This window comes from Bison bison, unplaced genomic scaffold (genome assembly GCF_000754665.1).
Source record: "Bison bison bison isolate TAMUID 2011002044 unplaced genomic scaffold, Bison_UMD1.0 scf7180017864105, whole genome shotgun sequence".
NCBI classification, from domain to species: Eukaryota; Metazoa; Chordata; class Mammalia; order Artiodactyla; family Bovidae; genus Bison; species Bison bison.
The window spans coordinates 3,148,077-3,169,796 of NW_011494677.1; the positions used below are offsets into that span (position 1 = coordinate 3,148,077).

Consider the following 21,720-nt stretch of genomic DNA (forward strand, 5'->3'; position numbering starts at 1 on the left):
CAAAACTGCTAATTTGGGGATGGGGGGATAAGGAGCAAGGGGAATGCTGACTGGTAACAAGTATCACTGATCCAGAATGACTGGACCAGGAGGATAACCCTGGAATCCGTAGATTGCTGTAAAGTCCAGTAGTGTGTGTGGTGGATTTATTTTCCCCCAGTGAGGAAGGAATTTTAAGTGTGTGTTGGCAACTTAGAATCTGCTTTATAAAAATTTATTTTCTAACACAATTGTTAGGACACATCTATTTCATAACACGAGAGAAACTGTCAGTATAATGTGGAATGATTTTCTCACTTGGGGATCATCGAGACCTTTCTCCTGGGCATTCACCTTGAGTTATTTTTAACTAGAATCACAGAATTTAGGACTTAGGACCTCAGAGATCACCTGGTCTGTCTCTTCCTTAGAACTAAACCCCATCTGCAAAGGAAGACTGGAAAATCAAGAGCTGTTCATTCAGTTATTGGGTTGGCCAAAAGGTTCCACCAATCTTTTGGCCAACCCAATGCTCATGAGATGTTTCTTGGAAAGGATGCTGACCCTTTGGTTTGATGCCATGTTGTTAGGGTTCTTGTAAGCTGTTTCCTTACAGCACGTCTCAAATTACCACTCAGAACTAGTTGCTACAAAGAAATATTAGTCAGATGTATTAGGAAAGGTTTTAACAAAATATCTACAGTGTCATTTGTCAATACTTCTGGAGAAAATGGAAAACCTACTTTTTCTGCAACAGGAAGAATCCCATTACTAGAGTAATAATGTGAACACACACACACACATTATTATTTACACAAATGGAGCACTTACGTAGATATCCAATACTTTGCATGGATTAAGTCATTTCCTCCTCAAAGGAACTCTTTGTAATAAGCACTAATACTTTTTATTTTTAACGGAAGGTTTTATTATTTATTTATTGGCTGAACCATGGGGCATGTGGGATCCTAGTTCTCTCACCAAGGGTCAAACCTGTGCCCCCTGCATTGGAAACTCAGAGTCCCAACCAATGGACTGCCAGGGAAGTCCCAATAGGCATTATTATAACTTTTATTTTCTAGATGAGTATATTTAGGCTTAGAGAAATGAAGAAATTTTCTCACAGCCTAGCAACCAAAATTCAAACTTAAGCAATCTGACCCCAGAGCCCAGGTTCTTGGACCTGATTGCTATCTATAGGATGAATGTTCAAATCCTTTAGGCTCAGCTCCCTCATTTCTTTCATTTCTAGGTTCATGGTCATTTTTCACATTTTAGAAAGAGAGCATCTCAACTCAGGACCACAGAGGACACTGAAGTCCCTGCAGTCTTTGCTCTCAATGCCAGCTCAACCCAGGCCCACCCTGGCCAGCCCTCATGGCAACTCAGCCTCTGGACCTTCTCACATCCTGAGTTCAGAGCCAGTGCCTTCTCTGGGGATGCCATCTACCAAATATTTCTTTTTTTTTTGTCATGAATTTGTATGCCCACCGACTGTGGCTAAAATTTCACTTCCTGAAGAAATGTATTTAAGCTTTCTATTGGGTTTTCTGCCTCCAGTTCACACTGTCATGGGCATCCCTTCTTGTCTGTCTATTGAGTTTTCTTGGTGATGTGTATACCCTCTCTGAGTAATGTGATCTTGGAGGTAATGTATCCTGCTCTCCAGCTGCCCAAATTTAATTCAAAAGTCCTTCCTATTTACAGTGGAAGTGTTTTATTTCAATTCCTCCCATAAAATGAACAAAGTTAACAAGATGTGTCAAATAAACAATCTTCTAGAAATGTTTCTGTCGCATGACAAAGTACTTCCTGTCCAAACACATTCAAAGAATGTAAGCACAGTGTAAAAGTTCATATTAAAATATGTTTGTCGGGGGGTAGTTGATAGGAATAGGACAAAGCAGAAGAAAGAAACGGACCAATTGCGCTGATGTGTATTAGCTGAGAAAGAAGTTCTTAAGTAGGTTACTTTGTTATGACTCTGTATGTGTGGCACCGGTTTATGAAGGAATCAAGTAAAGTGATGACAGCATGAACATTTCCTGCATACAAAAAGCATCTTAAGTACTTGTTTCAGAACTGGTTGGTAAGAAAGGCCACTGTTTTTTGTTTTTTTAATTGAAGTATAGTTGATTTACAATGTTTTGTTAGTTTCAGGTATACAGTAAATTGATTGAATCTATCTATTTATCTATACATATATATACATATTCTTCTTCAGATTCTTTCCCTTAGAGGTAATTACAAAATATGACTGTATTTCTCTGTGCTATATAGTCGGTCATGTTATTTATCTATTTTATATACAGTAGTGTGTATATGTTAATCTCAAACTCCTAATTTATCCCTCTTCCACTTTCCCCATTGGTAATCATAAGTTCTTTTTCTACGCCTGAGGCCAGGTTGTTTTTTCTTTTAAATAGTTTACTAAATACATATCAATCATTGGCCAACGGATGAAGATCAATCCTTATTTGGAAGGTGGATTATGCTCAAAAAGACAATCAGATGTCTTTATCTTCTTGTTAACAAGTCATAAATGGAGAAAATCCACAGTGGGTGGATAACAAAGCAGAGACATTTTACAGTGATTTGTTGTATATGGTTCATTCTTTTGCCTTTTTTATGCTCAGGTCCACTTAGGATGTGGTACTTGAGTTCAGGTCCTCTTATCATAAGGCACAAATAGAATAGTTTTAGCCTTGTAGAATCTTTTAAAAATGCCTTCACTAAGACACGTGAGTATTAGGCTATCTCTATTTTCTTTTTTAATTAAGCACACGGGAAACTTCAGTTATGAGCCACTTCAGTCTTTCTCATTAAAGACTGTTATTCTCTGGTCTTCTTACTGGGTCTCATCGTGGGAGAGTTTTTACTGGGGCATTGGGGGAAGGCTGTGGCTAAGCTGCTAATGATACCATACGTGTCCAAATCTACATTCTTATTACTCCTGTGGGTGTGCAATATTATATCTGCATCTTCTATGCAGAATACATAAAGACAACTCTGAATTAATCAATTGTTTGTTATGCACAGAGGCAGTTATTGGGTATTTCTAGGAGAAATCTTTATGTAAAAAGGGATACCTACTATATACTATAAATGGAATGGGAATGGGCTTTTAATATTAAAACTCCTTGGGAGAATTAGCAAGCAGTAGGAAACTTCATGACGACTTAATGCACTGTGCTAGTATGTTATCTTGCTGATGCCAGTTTTATTTTTTTGTGATACTACAATTTTGTGATACTACAATTTTATGATACTACAATCAGGCAGCTGTGTAGTGCAGTGGGCCCTGAAACATGAACTTATCCAACAAAAAGTTGAAGAATGAGTCCTGTGAGTCCTGACTCTTTGCCCAAAGGATGTGTGGATTTTGTTTTAATAAAGGGACGTCCATCTGTTATAATCCCATATACAAAGCAGACATTCGGTAAACCACCAGCAAAAACTAAGAGTTGTTTCAGATGCACTCAGCCAACTCTGGAATGAACATTTTCTTATTCAGTGCCCTAGAAAATACAGGGAAGGAACCCAGGTAATTACTGTAATGGATAACAATGAGGTTTAGAATGATCCAAGGGAAAAATGCTTACCAAAGCAACCTTTCCTTTGATGTGATTACAGGTTCACCTTTTCGGTCATGTAAGTAGATAGCTCAACAGACAATGTGGATAGATTGGAGATGCAGCTTGGGGATGTTTATTTGAATCTGCTATTGTATGGGATGTCTTTATCCTTGATGAGGTTTCCAAACCGTCAACTCCAACTTTTCTTATCAGCGTACCCATCAGAAATGAAAACAAAGCACCGTGTAGCTGCTCTTTCTGTTTCTGAACTGTCAATGTTGAACTGACCTATCTCACATCCTGACAAGAAGGACGGATTAGCCACCAGGTAGCTCAGCCACGAAGCTTCTTTTTCAGGCCCCTGTGGCATTTCTCTGGGTTCATCATCACCGCCCATCTGGGCACTAATCCTGTCTGAAGCGAATTCACTTAAACTTCTGAAGGCAAAGCCTTTAGTTTTCTATCTGCTGGAATAAAAAGTGTGGGGAACAGGTTCCCCTTATGTCTCCAATTCAAACACAACACCCCACCACGTTCACCCTACTGTTCCTGCCGATGAGGAATGCACATGTCATTTACATGTACGTACCAGTGATCCTCCAAGCACAGAAGCAGCTAAGTTCAGTAAGTGGAAAGGACCACAGTCAGAAAGCTACCTGATTCTGAGGTTAAAGCTTAGAAAACATGGATCCACAAGTTCCCATCTCTCGACAGGCATTCTACATAATTATCTTCCTGGAAAAGAATAGTTCCAGCACAAAGGCACTGGATGCTTAGTTTATGCTTGCAATTTGGAACCTCGCACTCAGTGCTATTGGCATCAATTGCCTAACCTCCCAGTCTTGGGGCATTTATTTCCTTGTTGGGAGCATTTAGGTGTGGCCATCTGTGCTAGCATAACACTACGGTCCTGTGCCTCAGTCACAACTGACCAAGCAACAATCATACCCCAGTATTAAAGCAATCGTTCAGAGCTGGCAGCTCTGTCTCTAGGAGAAATGCAGCTCTCAGGGACAATAAAGGAAATAAAGGAAATCCAGATGCTTTGTTGAGAGCTAAGTAAAAATTAAAGAATTGTAGGTCATCCAAGAGCCAAGCAATGTCACTGTGAAACTGCCAAGAGAAGTTGGGGAATTGAGGACTTGCTTCAGGGTTGTGTCTGGCATAAAGGGAAAAAAAAAAATCAAATGAAGGAAATTCCCCAATTGGAACATGACCCAGATCTTTCACAAAGTGACTGCTCCATAGAGCTGTTGCCAAATGCTATTTTAATCAAACCCAGCCTTCATTGGATCTCCATCCCGAGAGCACAGCTAGTTTCACCAAGAGCACTTCAGCAGAGTACCAACCAGAAGCACAGAGTAATGTTGGCACCATCTAACTAGACTGCTATTCATTGATTCCTGCAGACACAGTCAAATGCGCTTCATCTTTGCTGACATGGGACCCACTCTGTGTCTTAAAGGGCAGACTGTATCCCAGTGTTAGGCTCTTAGAAACACACTCCTTTCCCACTGATGTATAAATATATCTCATTCACATCTACAATTTCACAGGCTTCAATTTTTCCATCAAAAAGCTTAGTCATTGTAACCATCAAGAGTCTCTGATCATGTTTGACAGACATCTTAATATGCATATGACAGAGGCAAAGAATGCTAGACAAACCCATTCTTAAGTAGAAAAGGGAATAGGGGAACGAAGAGATTGAACAGAAAGAAAAGGCTTACATAGCGTTTTAAACTCATGAGGGGATTTAACAGAGCTCCCCACCTCCAAGGCTGAACATACTCTAAAGCCCACTGTTCTGCTCATTTTATTTCCACTACTGGGAAATGGAGACAGAATACTCATTAAATTGCACATGTAAGACAGAAGACCACACATGGCCCAGGTTCACAGGAGGGTTTCATTCAGTAACAAAGTAACTGCCCGAACCTCGGCTTGATTGGCTTTAAGGAAGGAGCTAGGCTTTGGAACTTCACAGGTACACATGCATCTGGGATGGTTAATTTCATGTATCAACCTGAGCAGGCCATCAGGTACACAAATATTTGGTAAAACATTAGTCTGTGAGGGTGTTTTCAGATGAGACCAAAGTTGCATTGCTATGCTAAGTCACTTCAGTCGTGTCCCACTCTGTGCGACCCCATAGACGGCAGCCCACCAGGCTCCCCCGTCCCTGGGATTCTCCAGGCAAGAACATTGGAGTGGGTTGCCAAAAGTTGCAATAAGCAGGCTGAAAAAAGCAAATTGCCCTCCACACTCTGTGTGGGCCACACCTAATCATTTGAATGCCTGACCTTCCCAGGTAAGACAGACTCCTGCCTGACAGCTTCTGAACTGGGACATTGGTGCTACAGACTCTGGATTTGCCAGCTTCTATAATATGAGCCAATTCTTATAATGAATATATTTATATATGTATGTGTATATCCTGTATCTTATGTATGTATCATATTGGTTCTGTTTCTCTGGAGAACGCTGGTGAATACAATATTTCAGATTTTAAAACTGGGATCTGGACTGGTCAGAATCCTCTTACTCAGCTAACAATATAAGTACAAATAAATAATATTCACATATTTCATCATTTTTTCTCACATTTGGAGCTAACCATTGTCTGTCTTCAATCAGGAACTCTAAATTTCAGTCAACGAAGGTTGAAGCTTGACATTTATAGAATTTTCCCTAAGCTCAAGTCCAACTGGTGGTTGTTAGATGGTGCTAGTGGTAAAGAACCTGCCTGCCGATACAGGAGACATAAGAGACACAGGTTCGATCTCTGGGTTAGGAAGATCCCCTGGAGGGAGGCATGGAACCCTCTCCAGTACTCTTGCCTGGAGAATCCCCTGGACAGGATTCTAGGACAGGAGCCTGGTGGGCTGCAGTCCATGGGATTACAAAGAGTTGGATACCACAGGGCAATGGCACCCCACTCCAGTACTCTTGCCTGGAAAATCCCATGGAAGGAGGAGCCCGGTGGGCTGTAGTCCATGGGGTCGCTAGGAGTCAGACACGACTGAGCGACTTCATTTTCACTCTTCACTTTCATGCACTGGAGAAGGAAATGGCAACCCACTCCAGTGTTCTTGCCTGAAGAATCCCAGGGACGGGGGAGCCTGGTGGGCTGCCGTCTGTGGGGTCGCACAGAGTCGGACACGACTGAAGCGACTTAGCAGCAGCAGCAGAAGCAACTGAGCAGGCAGGCAGGGAAGGTTATTACTATGTACTATAATAGCTCTATAATACTTCAATCAGTATTCTCTTATTTCTATTTTTTATTTCTAGTATTTCAAAAGTATCTAATGATCATCTAAACTATAACCAGTAGCCTCACAGTTATGCTGTCAAGGGCTTTTTAGAAGATATATGAGATTATTGTCTTAACTATAGTCCTAATCAATGTTAAGAAACATGTCAAGAAATAGTCACAACTTAAAGGTATATTTCAGATATATCTGGTGGTGGTCAAGGGTAGCCAGAAACACATTTCCTTAAACCTCTTGCTAATGAGTTTGTGTTGTCACCGTATATTTGAAAAGAATGGAACAGACATTTCATCAGCAAACACAGATAAATGACCAATTAACAAATGAAAATCTGCTCAATATCATTAGACATTATGGAAGTGCAAGTTACAATAAAAAAAAAATCTACATATTCGTTAGAATGACTTAATTTAAAATGACCAATAATAAGTGCTCGCAAAGATGTGGAACAACCAGCACAGTTACATCCTAGTGGTAAAAATTTTAACGATTACAATTCTTTCAGAAAGGTTCTTATATCATTAAATACCTAATTATGGTATGGACCACTAATCCCATTTCTAGGTATTTACCCAAAAGAAATGAACATACATGTCCACACAAGGTCTGTACACAAGGGTTCATAGCAGCTTTGTTCATAGGAGCCCCCAGATGGAAACAACGCTATGCCTATCACCTGGTGAAAGGATAAGCATTGCGGTAGATCCATAAAGTGGAACGCTATTTAACAAAAATAAAAAGTTAGTTACTGATAGGTGCAGCAGAATGAAGGAATGTCAAACGCATTATGACAATTGAAAGAAAGCAGAAAAGTGGTGCTTAGGGGTAGGGGAAAAGAAATGACTGCAGAAGAGCACAAGCAAACTCTGGGGATGAACGGCAACATTGTCTATCTTGATTGTGATGGTATATTTACTAGAGAGCAAGGCCCTTTCACTACTGAGATGGTGGGGGGAAAGTGAAAGTGTTAGTCGCTTAGTCTTCTCTGAATCTTTGCAACCCTATGGACTGCAGCCTGCCAGGCTCCTCTGTCCATGGGATTCTCCAGGCAAGAATACTATAGGGAGTAGTCATTCCCTTCCCCAGGGGATCTTCCCAACCCAGGGACTGAACCCAGGTCTTCTGCATTGTAGGCAGATTCTTTACCATCTGAGCCACCAGGCAAGCCCATGATTTGGTTCCCTTTAATTATAGACCTTTGTATTGTATCTGACATATACAGATTACTCAGTACTTGAACTGAGCAAGTAAAGGAATTATGGGGCTATGAGGTAGCGCTTGTTTCAATGTACTGATCATTTTAACTAATGCATTAACCATTTCGACTTATTCTGAAAATATGACTGTTTGTAGAGGCTTGCTTTCAAGCATAGCTAGTCATATTGACACAGAAAAATAAATACAACTTAGATGCCTCCTTCATACTATAATCTTCCTAAATAAAAAGTGACACATAGTCCTGAAAAGATGACAAATTATTGAACTACATTATTTTTTGCTGGATATCATCCTAGAAGGCAACCTAGTTCTAAAGAATAGGTACACCTCGAATCTCCTGTTTTTGAAGGATCTAAGAAAAATCAATATACCCTTTAGCACATCTCAATGGGGAAGCGGAGAAGGGATTGCTATTTATCGAGCACCTATTCCGTGCCATGAAATATTCAAAATATATTCTTTTAATGCTGGTCCCAGGAGATAACCAAAAATAGGCACTTTTTGGGTACTTTTGGTACAATTCATAGAAGTTAAGCAGTTGAGTGACTTCCCCTAGATCACAAAGCTAGTAAGGGATACCACCAAATTAAAACTCACCTCTGTGTGGTTCTATTTAATCCTCCCATGGTTTCATACCCAGGCAGACAGTCACTTGAAGAAGTTAAAACATAACCTCAGGAATAACACAAAGGCTTGGAAGTTCTGAAATGGGCATTCTATTTTGGGCCATGCCAGACCAATTTGAGACAAACCCAGCCACCTCCTCAGTGCCCCATCTGTAAGGTAACAGTTAAAACGCATGTCCCTTGGTCATACTGCATGTCCCGTGGCCTCTGAGGATTACAAAATGCTTTAGAGTCTGGTAAAATTCTTGGGAGAAAAACAAGCCTACGTTGATCCAGATCGGAATTTCACCAAACCTAAAGACAATGGGCCCTATAAGAAAAGAACTGCTAAGCCCCAAAGTCTAACACATTTCTCTCCCAACCATATCTAGTTACGATCACGGTAAATATACGCACGGGTGGAAATGAGAGTGGTAACAATGTTTAAAGTGACCTATTTGTCTTCTCTTTGACACTTTCCACCCGTTTTCTTTTTGCTCTGGGGGATTTTGTTTTCTGGGAACTGGTTTCATAGAATCAATGGTCCTGGCATTATCATAGCATCTTTTCCTATGATGGACAGACACAGAAGATGTGTACCGTAAGCTCTTACCTAGGATGCAAAGGCCGTCTGTGCAGTTCTCGGATTCCTGGCTTAGACCTTCGCAGAATTTGCCCCCGTTTCTCGGGGCGGGGGCTGTGCATTCTCGTATCCGCAGATGCTCGCACTCCGGGCTGCAGACCGACCACTCACTCCACACTTCCCAGCTCCCGTCCACTTCAAAGGGAAACAGAAGGAGCCATCGTTAGACTGCATCTGACAGCTGTCAGGAGACTCACCCCAAGGCCACTGTGGTTCTTAGAGCTGGATTTTAAAGAAATCACCACCACCACAGAAAGAAAATAATTTATCTGTTTATCTTCTCTCCATGGTTTCTTTCCTAAAGAGACAGGCGAACAACAGCAGTGGTGTAATTCTCTTGCTATTGCAGGATGAGACCAATTACTGAATTTGGGCAAACATGTGAATTGCCCGTGCCCTCAGGTTCGCTAATCATGTAATTATCCATTCTTTCCCCGTCTTTTATGCCCAAGTGCACTTAGATGGACAGATCCACTCTGTGCAAGAACCACTGGTAATCACTACTTCCTTGTGGGTTGACAGTTTAGAACAGAAAGTAGAATAAATGCTCTTTAAGTCCTAAAAGCCCCTCAATAATAAAAAGTTACACCCATATATATTGATAGTATTAAACTAAAACAGGTCAGCCAAGCCCCAAGATACCAGGACTTACATGAATAGAATCTCTTGGGTCATAGATTGCTGCTGTACGTAGAAACGAACAAACTGAACTTAATTCCACTAAAAAACAACCCTAGAGATTATGGCAGCTGTTGGAAGCAATTGTTTCACTACCTCCTAGGAATAGGGCAACCGTGCTTATGTGGGTTATTGAAGATATTGCCATTTTTAATCTAGAGAGACTAGTCAAGAGCATGTGCATGCTCAGCCGCTCAGTCGTGCCTGACTCTTTGTGACCCCACGGACTGTAGTCCGCCAGGCTCCTCTGTCCACGAGATTTCCCAGGCAAGAATACTGGAGTGGGTTGCCCTTTCCTTCTCCAGGGGATCTTCCTGATCCAGGACTTGAACCTGTGTCTTCTGCACTGGCAGGCAGATTGTTTACCACTGAACCACCTGGGAAGCCCAGTATAGGGTAAAATAAAAATACTAAATTTGAAGCAAAATATCTGAGTCCTTGTCTTGGTTCTGTCAACATTTTGGCTGAGCCACCCTAAGCAAGCACTTAGCCTGACTTTATTATTTCTGTCAATCGGGGAATCATAAAACTCACAACACAAAACTAAAGGACATTGTTTGTGTAAATGTGTCTTGCACAGTACCTGCACATAGTAAGCACTCAATAAATGTGTACTGAATACAAATTCAAAATGAAACTCCAAGCACAGGCAACTGGCAAAAGCCTCGCCTTAGCTTTGAGTGGTACTAGATTTGCAATTTTAAAGACACAAGTCTCTGGTCCAGTGTCCTTGGACTTAATGTTGGATCATGCGTGTGAGACCCAGGATCCATTTATTTCTCAGTGGGAGAATATGCTTCCCACTCAAAAAATCATCTTCTGGCTCATCTACTTCTCATCGTATACATTGGGTTACAGCCAGTAAGATGAGCAAAAGAACTTGTAAAAGCCATATTTGGTAAATGAAGCCTCTATTCAGAAAGGAAGGCGATCATAGCCCAAATGTAAAATAGAAATGGCTGTGATGCAATCTCTGCCAATTGCATTGTCTTAAATGCAAAGGTAAACCTGATGAGGTTAGTTGAATGATGACTGATGATAAAAGGTCAAGTATTTGGTACCTGTTTTGTGCTCAAAGGCAATTCACTACACCCTATTATACAGATGAACACTACACAATGGGAGAACCCAAGGAGAGAAGGGCATGGCTTGGCCCAATCAAACACTGGTAGTATAAAAATACATAAAAACATTTGGCTTACTGATGTTGAGTGTCTAGGGTAATCTGAGTATGAAGAGAAAAACTATGCCCCCACATAGAGGTATTTCATCCATGTTCTTGCTATTACAATTACTTCCGTGTCAGTACTCTAGACAAAGGCTCTGTTCTAAGAACTTGGAAGATGTTGACTTTGGGAAGGTAGGTTCTACTGAGCGCTTCACACCAGCTCGATCGTGGTGGTGGATGAGAAGGGAAAGGAAATCTACGCATATCTCACCAGGACAGAGAGCAGTGCAGGTTATTTTCTGCACTGACATTCCCTCACAAAAGGCTCCACCATTGAGAGGAGCTGGGTTGGTGCAGGTCCGGGAACGTTTCTGCCATCCTCTCCCACAGGGAACATTGCAGGCTGACCACTCTGTCCAGGAAGACCAGCCACCATTCACTGAGAGAGAAAAATGGGGAGGGGAGAAGAAAAAAAAAAAGAAAGGAAAGAGGTTTTTACTGATTGCCTACTATGTGCAAGCCACTTGCCAGGTGTTGTGAGTTGGGCATCTAGGGACCAAGAGACCAGTGGGGACCCTCACTGGCTGCCCCACTGTGTGGCAACCGTGGGGCTGATCTAGTCTCCACCTCCCAGTCTACTCTTCTGTAGACCATAGGAGGGACACAGAGAATTTACTTTGCAAGGAAATGATGAACCAGAGGAAGAAGTCATCAACATATTTCTACAGCACTTGCTATTCCAGAGGAGAAGAAGAAAATACCAGCATCTGAATTTCTATTAACTTTCAGTGCTTCAAACGTCAATCCCAGGGCTCTTCTACTGTGGAAGGCAGTGCTTACTTCAATAGCTGGGAATTTCACTTATCCATTACCTGAGCTATTCAGCAAATAGTCATGTTTGTTTTTGGTGGATTTCATATGCCAGAAGAGGAACTGCGAATAGCCAAGTGTGGGGAGGATGGGGTAGATGTTGGGTTTGGAAGAGTGGGAAGCAGAAGTTGCTCACCTCGATTCTTTTCAAATGTAAACACAATGGAGGCAAAGAAAAGTCTTTTAAAGTTCTTTTGAAAATAGATTGAAAATGTCACTCACTATCCCCCGGAAGTCTAATCTTGGATGAAAGAGCAAATACATTCACGGCTATAGGCGTCACCTACCAATGGGCTGAGGCAGGAGATGGCGCTGTAATGGAAACCCGCTGGAGTCCCTTCAGTGCTAGACACAGAACGTTCTAAGGAAATGCACCTCCCTCTACCCCTCTGCATCCTATCCTCTCTATCCACTCCAGGCCTTTGGGCTGGTCTTACCATAAACCACCACTGTAGCTGACAGGCTCCTCCTCTTGGCTACGATGTTGGCCGCCATGCAAGTGTAATTCCCGGAGTCCGAGAGCCGCGCCTGCCGGATGATGAGGTTGTGGTCCGCCCTGGTGTCAATGTGCTCATCTTGTTCAGAGTCTATGGGCTCCTCGTTTTTCAGCCATTCCACCTATCGGAAGTCAGGAATGTTTACAAGTCATTAAACACACACACACACACACACACACACACAAAAGTTTTCTGGAATCGGAAAATGAGTGGTTAGAGCATATGGAAGAGAGATGTACATAACACAGAATGGCAACACGAATGCTATCTTTTTAATCTTTATTCCATACACCATCCTTTTCATTCATTTGGTATATTCAGGACATGAATACTCCAGTTAATAAACTGGAGGTGGGAAAAGAATATAAGCATCCTATTGACTTTGACCTATTTTCTAAAAATGCAATAGAAGAGAGAAAAGACTGTAATTAGGTCATTTCATTATATTTCATCGTGTTACAACTCTGATGATGATGATGATGATGATACTCCAATAACTGGCCCAAAATGGAGATCAGAAAAAGCAACACATATAGGTAGAGCTTGGACTCTGTGCAGAGAGGGTATTATGTTGTCAGACAAGGTTTGAAGCTCATATTGTTTGCATTTAAGCAACAACAACATAGATTTGGGTAATCAGAAACACAGAAATGAGACTCAGATCTCAGTGTTCCCTGGTTTCAGGGATATGTTTATTTGGTGATCATTTATGTTACTCCTTTAGTGATTCAACAGATGTTTAGGTCAGATAAGGTACCCAACACATTTAAGCCCCAGCCTCCCTTCCAAAGGATCTCACTTTTCACATCCTCTGAGTTTAGACTAGTCCCATCTCTGGTTTGTTTCCTCTGACTTGCTCCTAGAGTATCTATTTCTCTCTTTCCAGTTCCACTTTAAACGTATCCTTGGCCGAAAGTACTTTTTCCCTGGACACCTGAGGAAGCCACAGAGGGGACCTTCTGCTCCCTGGATCTTCATCCTCCCGGAAGCTGGGGCATACCGTCCCTACCTCCCCTAATTCATCAAGCAGACCAGGCTTCCCTGATCCAGCTGCCTGCCTTCCCCATGCTGTCTTCTGCTTCTACAGCTAAACACCATCTCCACTCTCTTGTGCCATCTTGGTAGCACCGTACACAGCTCCTGTTTGACAAGAACCATTTAGCTCTAGTTATCATTATGTGTTATACACAGGAATTTAACAGACACATCAAAACTTTAATTTAACCAAGAAAGCAGTCACTACACCAAAAAGACCTCACATGTAAGTACATGCATCCGGGTTCTTTTCACGTACCCTGCCCACCACTAACATAGATAATTGAAAGTTGGCTTTAGAAGATGTCTCATTTCATCTTTAAATGTAAATAATTATAATTTTTGCCAATAATCAAGTGACACCTGTTAGCAATTTGGTTTAATAAATATTTTTGGCTCCCATTAAAAGGGATTTATTTACCAGAAGAAAACCTATACTGATACTTTAATATTTATCCCAAGAACCAGCCCAAGAATGAGAGTATAGAATACCAAAAGTCATCAGTCAATCCAAAATCAGTCCTAGATGAGGCAGATTTTTAGAAAAGAAAATGATGCCAGAATAGCCAAAAGAGATCTGAGAACTGCTTTAAAACATGTACAAGAGCTGAAAAAGCAACATGGTGCAGGACCATGAAGTAAGGAGGCAAGCTTACTTCAACCCCAGCAGCTCCTCAAGGCATCACCATGTGCCAGCCTTGGGTATAAGAACTAATGATGTCCAAAAGCAGAGTCCAAAAGCACTGCTCTGTTTAATGAAGCAGGGCAGTGGAGCCAATTTTAAAATAATCTGACCACCAGTCCATTACAAAATATCCTCCACTCCCCAGTAACACTGCATATGTTCCAGCCATTCATTCATTCAACTGATAAATATTCCAACATTTACTGAACATCAGAGGTCATCCTGAGAGTTGAATAAAGTGAGATAAACAAAACCAGCATAACCTCTTCTTTCATAGACCTTACATTTAATGGTTAAGATGGAAACAAGTAAATCTAGGGACTTCCCTGATGGTCCAGTGGCTAAGACTCTGTGCCCCCAATACAGGGGGCCTGGGTTCAATCCCTGCTCAGGGAACTAGATCCCACATGATGTGGCTAAAAAGATCCCACATGTGGCAACTAAGACCCAGAACATCCAAAGAAATAAATTTATAAGAAAAGAAGTAAATCCACATTGCCACCAGAAAGTAAGAGTTGTCGGCAGTATCTGTGATAAAACATTTATTTATGTTAAGCCGATTGGATTGGGTTTTTTAAACCACCATCATTGCTGTGTCACTGGAGAGAACAAATCGGTCAGCTTAAAGCAGGTCTGGGAAACTCTCAGAAATTCTGAGTGCAGACTGGTTTTCTGATTGTTAATTTCCTACCCTTTCCATTTCTAGCGCCTACAAAGCCATTCCCTCCTGTCTCCACCTTAAGCCATCTTCTTTTTACATCCTTCCCCCGGCAAACAGCTGGTCAGGAAGTTGGGAAAGTCTGGCCATGGTCCATAAGTAAATCATTTCTAGTGAGGGAATGACCCTGGGGGCAGAGGCCCTCGAAACAGAAACCAAAGTAGGCGCAGCACCTGGAAATCAAAGAAAGCTTTCCGAAGGAAATCTGGGCCCAGAGGAAATTAAAGCCACAATCATTAAGCAGAGGTCTGGTTCCAAATTAAAAACTTACATAAAAATACCCCATGCACAAAATGAAGTGGTCAACACACGAGGAAAATATTTGCCACAGATTTGATACATAAAATGGTAATAATCTGATGACCTGAGGGTTGTAATTTGAATCACTCATGCTCTCATCAGTCGATGATAAAATATCATCCAAAATAAGACAGAAAAAACACACGCTAATTAAACAACTCAATAAATATTTTACACCACTAAAGAAAAGGTGAACAACAATATAAAGACATTGTTCCTACCCAAAGAACGAAGATGGAAATGACACAAATGTACACAGGCACACACACACATAGAGTATTTTTTAATCGAACTTACAGAGTACCAGGCATATCTGCTATTGCTGCTCTATGATTATCTCCTTTCTCGAAGACACTAACAGCCTCTTAACTATGGTCTCTCTGGTGCTTCCATTCCTGCCTCCATAGTGGATTCTCCACGAAGGGATTAGGTCATATCCTTTTCTGGGTCCAAATCGTTCTACAGCTTTGAACTCCACTAAGAACAAAACTGCACATCCTTACCATGGCTAAGAAAGTCCTTCTTGGTCTGGCCCCTAGTTAATGTCCCACCTTATATTCCCCAAGTAACCTCTGTGTACTCTACTCCAGCCCTACTGGACTCTGTCATGTTCTAGAAAATTCATAGCAAGTTCCTACCTCAGGGCCTTAACACCTGCTGCTTCCTCTGCCCAGAAGGCCTTGCCTGCGAGGCCCCACCTTTCATTCAGGTCTCTAATCAAATGCTGCCTCCTTAGAGAGGTCTTGCCTGACAACCCTTCTCTAATATAGCAAGGTCCCCTTGCTCCCTGTGTCCTGCTTTAATTTTCTTCCTAATATTATCGCCATCTAATAGGTTTAAAGACAGTAAGCCTTTTGTTCTTGTAATTGTGATCTCAAGAATTTGCCAACGAAAATTATTGGGGCTACGAACAAGGATTTAAACACAATAAACTATTTTTAGTTGCAAAAAAGAAAGAAAGAGGAAAAAAAGTATGGCAGAGCTCTATTTAAATAAATCATGATTCAATAATTCAATTTAATATCGTATAGCTCTAAAGGTCATGATTTCAACTAGTGAAAATCCTGAAAATGCTCATAATGCATGAAAGAGTCAAACTGCAAAACTGTGTGTTTAGTGCAATCATAAATTTGTAAAAACAACAAAAAAAGAAATCACAAACATACATATTCTTTAAAAATGATTGCAAGAAAATGCAATATGCTGCAGAGGCTTTGAAAAAAGACTTGGGGCAGCTGTTTTTTTTCCTTCCTGGTGATTAACTGTGGCACTTAAAGGAAAAGGTCTTTATTAATCTGAAAAACAACTACGGTAGCTTATAAAAGTCTTTTACTCACATAGCACAGTAGTATTCAAATTTATATTTAGCCATAGACTGCTTCCTCAAATTAAAGCTTATCTGATCATATGGTATATGATATGTGATCATATATATATATATATCTTATGATATCACTTACATGTAGAAATTTTAAAAAAAGATACAAATGAACTTTGTATACAAAACAGAAACAGACTCACAGACATAGAAAACAAACTTAGGGTTACCAAAGGGGAAAGGGGGGAATGGACAAATTAGGAGTTTGGGAATAACAGATACACACACACTATATATCTTTCTATCTATATATACATAATAAACAATTCATGGGGTCACAAAGAGTCAGACATGACTGAGGACTTAAAAAAAAAAAAAAAAACCTGTATACCACAGGGGACTATACTCTATATTGTATAATAATGTATGTGGGAAAAGAATCCGAAAAATAATATGTGTGTGTTTATGCATAGCCTGCATGCCTAGAGCCTGTGTTCTGCAACAAGAGAAGCCACGGCAATGAGTTTAGCCACCCGTGCACAGCAAGTAGAGAGTAGCCCCTGCCCGCCACAACCAGAGAAAGTCCGTACACAGCAATGAAAACCCGAGGACAGCCAAAAAAAAAAATTAATAAATTAAAAAAAAATCGGACCGCATGGAGATGTTCAGCACACCTGTGCCATAAATTATAAGTTGACCCTTGCCATACAATCTACCCCCATCCACCCACATGTACTGTGAACATAGACAACGGTCTGCTACTTGGTTCCCCCAGAACACAGCTTGAAAACCAAAAAATATATACAGGACAAATGAGGAACCTTAGGATATATACATTCTGGCATAATTGGTGTTTACAGTGTCATGACTGAGGTCCATCAATCCAATTACGTCTACAAACAATGGGCATGTTACTGCCACTAACTGCAGGGCTGTTTTTTATTTGTACGCTAATCGTTTATCCATTTAACTGATGGCAGGATCTTTATGAGAAAATCAGTCTGGTATTTTCTGGGCTTATAAAAGTGACGAATTGCTGCTGGATTTATGCTTTTGTCACTTAGAGAAATGTTAAAACATTTTTGATGAGCTAAGTGCTCCTAATGCAGAATAGTTTAATAAATAAGATAATAGGAAAAAAAAGAAAAAAAAGCATTTCCTACAGCAGCAGTTGCAAACTCGAATGTTCCTGGGGGCCAGAGAAGTAACATAAATTACTGACGAGGCGCTGGGTGCAAGACATCCACGCACGTTGTTTGCATATTAAAGACAAGGGCCTATTCCTCATTCCCTCGAAGAGATGAGCTCACTCTCATTTTTCTTAAAACATGTTATCATTTTTCTGTCTCCTTTTGTTTTTTCCCACTTTAGATAGAGACATGAGTATTTTAAAAAATTAACAATGATAGTGCAATGAAAAATGACTGTGAATTCATTTTTGTTTTAAAATCTTTTTTGCTTTCAATGCATCACAGCAATCTTCACATTTATGGAGTACATAGCTTCAGTGTCAGGATGTATGGGGACCCGGTGCTGCTGGCGACAAAACGCAGATTCCAAGACGTGTGCAGTTCAGACCGTGGTGACCAGTGTAACCAGTCGTCAGCTGCTAAGCTGTGTCTGACTCTTTGCAACCCCATGGACTACAGCACGCCAGGCTTCCCTGTCCCTCAGCCATCTCCTGGAGTTTGCCCAGTTCATGTCCACTGAGTTGGTGATGCCATCCAACCATTTCATCCTCTGTTGCCCTCTTCTCTTGCTTTAAATCTTTCCCAGCATATTCCAATGAGTCGGCTCTTCACATCAGGTGGCCAAAATATTGGAGCTTCAGCATCAGTCCTTCTGATGAGTATTCAGGGTCAATTTCCTTTAGGATTCAGTGGTCTGATCTCCTTGCTAACCAGATCTTCCATCTTTCTTGAGAAGCCAGGGCTGTGTATTTTAATGGATTATTTCTTAATTCTAACACGATGACTCACACATTACAAAATATATTGTGAGGATCAAACAAAACACATCCATAAACAGCATGGAGATTCACTATTCACTCTCTTTTCCAGATACCATAACATAAGAGCTGTCTGGCCTCCTGGGAGTACCACTGCAATGAAGACCTCACTGAATTTTATTCCTTTCAGTGAGTTGGCTTCCCCCATCATTCAAGAATGCTCTGGTTCATATGGATCATGGGCCACTGTCCATGCTCTTTCATAGAAATGACTGCCAAGCATCTAAGAACTTTTGAACTTAAATACAGTATTCTACAAGTATCATAAGGGCATGAGTATTAAATTCAGAAATTATTTTATAAGCAGTTGCCAACAAAGCCCTAATTAAGCTCTTAACAAAAGCAATACACATTTTCAAATTAGCTGTATGGATCAATACATTGACCACCCTGAGGCTAATGGACATTTTTTTTTTTAATCACTGATCCAAATGATCTCATGCTAACAGGTCAGCTCTTTGACAGAAAGACTTAACATTCTGGAAGGTGCAAGGCATTCATATCTTCAGAGAAAAAAAAACATTTTTTTTCTATTTATTTAGCGTAGATGGATAATCCCAGTTAGAAGTGTGTGAAGAAACCAGTTATTTGGAGGTAATGAGCTTATGGATTTGCAGGGCACATGAGTTCAATAACATAGTGTTATGTGCAGATGGCCTGCAGTTTGTAAATTTTTCTGGTTTATAAACAAATCTGGATAAACAGACCTTCAAAGACACTTAAGATTTCATGCCAGACAGCGAGTTCCTGATCCGTCATTCTGGTTAACTGGGGAGAGAAGGGATGTAACTGACAACCCTATAAATTTCTGCAACAATAGGCAGCATAGTAATTGAATGGGGAGGCTGCCTCCTTTGGAAGAGGGATGGATCGATGCTTCATGGGTGATCAGCTCATCTGAGAGCTGGGTCACATTTGAAAATGTTTGCATGAGTCTTGACATTTCGCCTCTTCTGACCTTTTGTCAGACATCCTGTATGATAAACTTTACACCTAAAGGGTTATTTCCATCAGAAAGCATGTCAGATTCTAATGCTCCTGGTCTTGTTCCTAATATTCCATAAGAGCATGAGAAGGTGAGTGCTGTTATTAATCATCTAAAAGTACAAAAACTAGACTAGAAAGAGAAAGGCACTTTAACAGGCTAGCTCTCTTCCCATGCAGGATCCCAAGCTTGTTGTCCTTTGAATCCTAGATAGTATCAACCTGGAACTCTCTCTTCCTTCACATCCCATAGAAAATGCCAATGAGGGCTATGAGTTGGTATCATCTACCAAGTGTTCTTATCCCCTCAGCTTCCCTGGTGGCTCAGATGGTAAAGAACCCACCTACAATGCAGGAGACCCAGGTTTGATCCCTCAGTTGGGAAGATTCTCTGGAGAAGGGAATAGCTTACCCACTCTGGTACTCTTGCTGGGAGAACTCTATGCACGAGGAGCCTGGTGGGTTACAGTCTATGGGGTCACCAAGAGTTGGACAGAACTGAGCGATGAACACGTTCACTTTCGCCAAGTGTTCTTATCCCCCCAGTTCCAGTCCTCTTGGGATTTGCTAGAGGAAATGTAAAATTGAGCTGTTCTTAAAGATGTAATCTCAGATTTCTGATTTTAGAAGCTTCTCGATTCATTACTCGTTGCCTGGGGGTCATCTTAAGTGGCAAGTTCCTTAAGAACAAAAACAATATTTTAAATCTTCCTATAACTTGCATACAACCTTCTTTTGAGGATATTCAATAGCATCTGTTGAATAAAGCTTTTAGTCTGAATTAACATATATGCAAGTTTAGTGACTGGTGTGATTATACATACACACATACAACTTCAAACTGCATTTCAGGGATTGGGTCAAGGAAGGGGATATTATTTTTTGCTTTAAATCCCAAAGTGGAATCTAGATATGAAATGGAAGAGAGACATTTTGAGTGTAGTTGTTCTTAAATATATTCTGGGAACCACTAATATTTCATAATGGCTCCATAGGGTCTCATATTGAATTTCATGTATTTGTTCAAGGTATGAGTTTTACAAGAGTAATACATGGTTTTTCTCCCCACTACAACTAAGGATGGCTTAGGAAGGCAACCTTGTCTGACAGACAGCTCACTAGTGGGTATGAGAGGTCCAGCCAGGGAAACACTGGAAAGTCACAGTCATTCGCAATGTGGGCATTCCCTATATAACCTCCCAAACTTCTTGGTAAATTGCCATCTTACCAAATAACAAGTATGATTGAATTTCTGTGAGAAAATGAGAAGGCTGGAGCATGTATTCCAGTTGCAGGTCGGGGTAAACGGGATATGGCACCCAAGGACACAGGGGTGGAGAGGAGGGGACCAGGCAGAGGTAAAGAGGGGGTTCCAGATGACCCTGGGGGAGCCCTTGACTTCCACACCTAGCATACTGGTCTAACCACTACATTTCTCATTTACTTTAAGTCACATCATGAGTTTTGATCAAATGAATATTTCCCAGCCTAAAACAATGAGACACAGCATTTGTTGTATACTCTGTCCAAGTGGGCTTCCCAAGTGATTAGAAGTGTTAAAGAACCTTCCTGCCAATGCAAGAGACATAAACAGATATGGGTTTGATTCCTGGGTTGGGAAGATCCCCTAGAGGAGGGCATGGCAACCCACTCCAGTATTTTTGCCTGGAGATTCCCATAGACAGATGAGCCTGGCGGGGTACAGTCCATGGGGTCACAAAGAGTCAGACATGACTGAAGCAACGTCACACACACATGACAAGTACTCTTTTAAACACTGTACATATGTTCATTAATTTCACTCTTAAAATGTGTCTATGAGGTGGACACCATTTTTACCATCTCCATCTTGCAAATAACAAGGATGTTAAGTACTTTGCCCAAATATATATATATATATATATATACTTTAATGGTAGAACCAGAATTTAAATCTAAGTTTTGACTTCAAATCTTGTTTTTAACCACTATGTTTAGTCATCCATCTTATTTTCCAGATTTGGGTGGAATGACCTCATGCTATTTGCAAAATTACATTGAAGTATAGTGGATTGACATGACTGAAGATAATTTTGAAAACATATTTGGGGATTTTATGATCATCCCTAAGGACAGGGGGATGCAAAAAATATCGTGACAAAAGCAGCACTGTTGAATACATATATTG

At 40.8% G+C, this 21,720-nt stretch overlaps 1 protein-coding gene across 1 annotated transcript in view; it reads right to left on the reverse strand.

The window, feature by feature from the left end:
* UNC5D (unc-5 homolog D (C. elegans)) overlaps positions 1-21,720 on the reverse strand; it is a 284,709-nt gene that overhangs the window by 114,357 nt on the left and 148,632 nt on the right. The window contains exons 5-7 of the mRNA XM_010838852.1: positions 12,446-12,626; positions 11,410-11,577; positions 9,263-9,427 (exon numbers count right to left, since the gene is read on the reverse strand). Coding sequence (XP_010837154.1) covers positions 9,263-9,427; positions 11,410-11,577; positions 12,446-12,626 — 514 coding nt within the window. The remainder of the gene's footprint in view (positions 1-9,262; positions 9,428-11,409; positions 11,578-12,445; positions 12,627-21,720) is intronic.